This window comes from Kryptolebias marmoratus, linkage group LG5, assembly GCF_001649575.2.
Source record: "Kryptolebias marmoratus isolate JLee-2015 linkage group LG5, ASM164957v2, whole genome shotgun sequence".
Lineage (NCBI taxonomy): Eukaryota > Metazoa > Chordata > Actinopteri > Cyprinodontiformes > Rivulidae > Kryptolebias > Kryptolebias marmoratus.
Window position 1 is genome coordinate 458,467 of NC_051434.1, and position 3,728 is coordinate 462,194.

General features: G+C 47.3%; 1 protein-coding gene across 3 annotated transcripts in view; it reads right to left on the reverse strand.

The window, feature by feature from the left end:
- The window catches only part of ece2b (endothelin converting enzyme 2b), a 24,232-nt gene that overhangs the window by 3,866 nt on the left and 16,638 nt on the right, over positions 1-3,728 (reverse strand). For all 3 annotated transcript variants that reach the window (XM_037975882.1, XM_037975880.1, XM_037975881.1), the window contains 5 exons: positions 1,983-2,093; positions 1,793-1,891; positions 1,616-1,693; positions 1,432-1,535; positions 54-164 (listed from right to left, as the gene is read on the reverse strand). In XM_037975882.1, coding sequence (XP_037831810.1) covers positions 54-164; positions 1,432-1,535; positions 1,616-1,693; positions 1,793-1,891; positions 1,983-2,093 — 503 coding nt within the window. The remainder of the gene's footprint in view (positions 1-53; positions 165-1,431; positions 1,536-1,615; positions 1,694-1,792; positions 1,892-1,982; positions 2,094-3,728) is intronic.

A 3,728-nucleotide genomic window follows, 5' to 3' on the forward strand; every position in this document is an offset into this window, starting at 1 on the left:
CAGGTGGACACACAGGTGGACAGACACACAGGTGGACACACAGGTAAACAGACTTTGGGTGGTCGTGGGTGTAGAAAGGAGCCTGGAGGATCCCAGCGGGGAAGACAATGCCGTTCTTAGTAGGCATGTAGTAGGCATTCACTGTAGGAGGAGTCATGCTCCATCTGCAGGAGAGGAGAGGAGAGGGGAGGAGAGGAGGACGAGGAGGAGGAAGAGGAGAGGAGAGGAGAGGAGAGGAGAGGAGTTAATGTCCAGATAATCAGGATTAGCATCCATACATCTTGTCCAACTCTGGAGGTTTTACTCTGGTTTACAGGAAGTCATGTTTCCAGGAGCAACATGGCCGCGCTCAGGATGTTGGTGAATCAGTGGTTTCTTCATGACGGCAGACAGGAAAAACCAGAAGTGACCTTATCATTTATATTTGTTTCTTCTTCACCCCAACCCAAGGACAGTCAGAGGACTCTGTCCTCGGCTGGACCGTCTTCGGGTTCTTGGAGGCAGGGATGAAGACCGGTTCTTCTGTACCAAGAAAGTCTGGTTCCATGATGAGCAACGCTGCCAAAGTTTGTTTGTAGTAATCTGTAGTTGACCTGAATCTTAAGTTAATATTTTAGCTTCTCTCCTTTGGCTTCCTGTCACAAGCTACTAAAGATCTTATTGGTCCATATTTTCCTAACAGAGCTCTCTGCTCTCAGACTGCAGGTTTCCTTGTGGTTCCTAGAGGTTCTATCAGGAGAACAGGAGGCGGAGCTTCCAGTTCTCAGGCTCCTCTCTGAGGCTGACACCCTGTCTGCTTTAAGACCAGGCTTAAAACTTACCCTTTTGATAAATCCTATAGTTAGGGTTGGTTTGGGTTTCCTGAGCTGTCCCTTAGTTCTGCTGCTGGAGGACAAACTGTCCACATGTCCTCATTTAATTATTGTTGTCACCAACATGTCTTTCTTCCAGCAGAAACTGCACCTGGACCACTTCCTGTCTGTCTGCGTCTCCTTCCTGTCCCCTCAAACTCCAGCCAATCGAAGCAGATGGCCGCCCATCCTGAGCCTGGTTCTGGTTCTGGTTCTGGTTCTGCTGGAGTTTTCTGCCTCCAGCTGCTCAGGATGGGAGGTGATGATGAAGTGAGGATTCACTGACAGTTAACTTTTACTAACTGGGGTTTTATAAAGTCTGAGAATGGTTTGTGGTAAAACTGGTCTGTTTTAAACTGAGGGGACTTGTTGTGTCCAGACGTCATCTGAATAAGGTTTAAATGACAGAAACCTCTCATGTCTCCTCAGGACACAAGATATTCTTTCTGAATCCTTTCATCTGTGAGTAAAACTCCTGGGTTTGGAACCATTTCTAACTCAGTTTGTTCAGACAGTTTTGTTAACACACCCCTGATGATGTGTGTGTGACACAGTATATTAGTGTGTGTTAGAGGATTACTGGTCTTTGTTGGGAGTCTTCCTCAGTTGGTCGGCCATCACTCGGGCTGAAAAGTTGTAGAAGTTCAACATGTTCTGGAAGAAGCTGTCGTCTGACACTTCGTACTGAAACAGAGTGGAGATGTTGTAATGGTGCTGTTGACCAGCAGGGGGCAGCAGAGCTTCACTGAAACATCTGTTCTCACCCCGTCGTAAACATCGTCCAGCTCTTTCTGGTCCAGGATGAATTCTGGGAAACCGATCATGTCGTAGATTGCATCTGCCTGTAGAGAGAAGAGTCAGGAACAGATCAGAACCTTTCTGCAGATCTTCAGATGGTCCTGGTTGTCGAGTTCTGGTTCACCGCCTGCTCGCTGAGGTACCTTATCTTTGGCAGCTTGTCTCGTCTCATCGTCCATCCAGCTGAGTCGGTCCAGAGATTCTTTAAATGCCGAGCGGATCTCATTGATCATTTTCTCTGCCTGTCATAAAGAGACATCTGAGCTAAAGTTAACCAGATCAGGGTCCAGGACAGCTGGGTGGAAAACTTCACGGGTAGAGAAGAAGACTTACGATCTCTTTACTGTGTTTGTCGAAGGTTGCCTTGACGAAGAGCGCCCCCAAAGCAAAGCCCAGAGTGTCGTCAGTGTTCCCGATACAGGTCTGCCAGCGGGGGGTGCACGACTGCAAAAAACAACCCATTAAAACCAGCTGGAACCGGTTAGAGACAAACCTGAACCGGTTAAACCCAGCTGGAACCGGTTAGAGAAAAACCTGAACCCGTTAAAACCAGCTGGAACCGGTTAGAGACAAACCTAAACCTGTTAAAACCAGCTGGAACCGGTTAGAGACAAACCTGAACTGGTTAAAACCAGCTGGAACCGGTTAGAGACAAACCTCAACCCGTTAAAACCAGCTGGAACCGGTTAGAGACAAACCTGAACCGGTTAAAACCAGCTGGAACCGGTTAGAGACAAACCTCAACCCGTTAAAACCAGCTGGAACCGGTTAGAGACAAACCTGAACCGGTTAAAAAAACAAAACACAACCAGTATTTATACTTGCTTCTTTTTATATAAAATTAGTTATTTCTCCGTTAGTTAACCTGTACTCAGTGGTAGTCTGTCATTTAAACACACCTTTAACCCAGTGAAAATCCTTACAACCTGTTCTGACAGGTTAGAACGAGTTGGATCTGGTTACAGCTTTAAAATCATCTCAACTAAACTTTTTACACAGAATCTGTTAACCCACAGATAGATTACACAGATAACACAGGTAACACAGGGTTAACAGGTAACACAGGTAACACAGGGTTAACAGGTAACACAGGTAACACAGGTAACACAGGGTTAACAGGTAACACAGGGTTAACAGGTAACACAGGTAACACAGGGTTAACAGGTAACACAGGGTTAACAGGTAACACAGGTAACACAGGTAACACAGGGTTAACAGGTAACACAGGGTTAACAGGTAACACAGGGTTAACAGGTAACACAGGTAACACAGGGTTAACAGGTAACACAGGGTTAACAGGTAACACAGGGTCCAAAACTCGTCAGAAGCAGGTAAACAGCTGGTTTCAGCCACAGGTAGACCAACTCTTTCCGATGTACCTGACCCAGTAAGAACAGGTCAGAACCAAGTGTCCCCATAAACACCAGCAGAACTATAAACCGAAGAGGTCCGAAACCCGTTGGGACCATCAATACCCACAAGAACTTGGGTCGGTCCATGAGAGCGGCTGAAGGCTCGGCGAGAAGCCGTACCTGGTGCTGGAAGAGAGCGAGTCATCAGGACAAGCAGAACCTGTGCAGGAGTACCTTCTTGGTTCCGTAGAGACTCTCCAGCAGTTTGTCCTGAGCGTTCTCGAAGCGCTGATCCAGAGTGGCCACGCTCTTCTGAACCAGAGTCCACATCATGTAGTTGTTCAGCAGACTGCAGGCAGAGAGCAGCTTCAGAACCGGACTACAGCCACAGAACCCGCCGCCATAATGTCTGTTAGCAAAATATCTCCTGGTCCAGAGGACAGAACATGACTGGATGAAGATCTCCTCCTGGACCACGGGTTGGTCAATGCTTCAGGAACAGGACTTTATAAAAACACTTTTCTCCTGCAGCCTAATTAATAACCGTTAATGAATATTTATAAGAATACGCTCAGAAAACCTAAAACGCTCCGCGGCAGTCACAGATTTTGGTGTGGTAGTAGCTGACAGTCGTACCCAACATGTACTCTGAACACTAATGAAGCAGAACGTTCCACATGTTCTCCTGTCCTCCCCGTGTCCTCCCCGTGTCCCCCCTGTGTCCTCC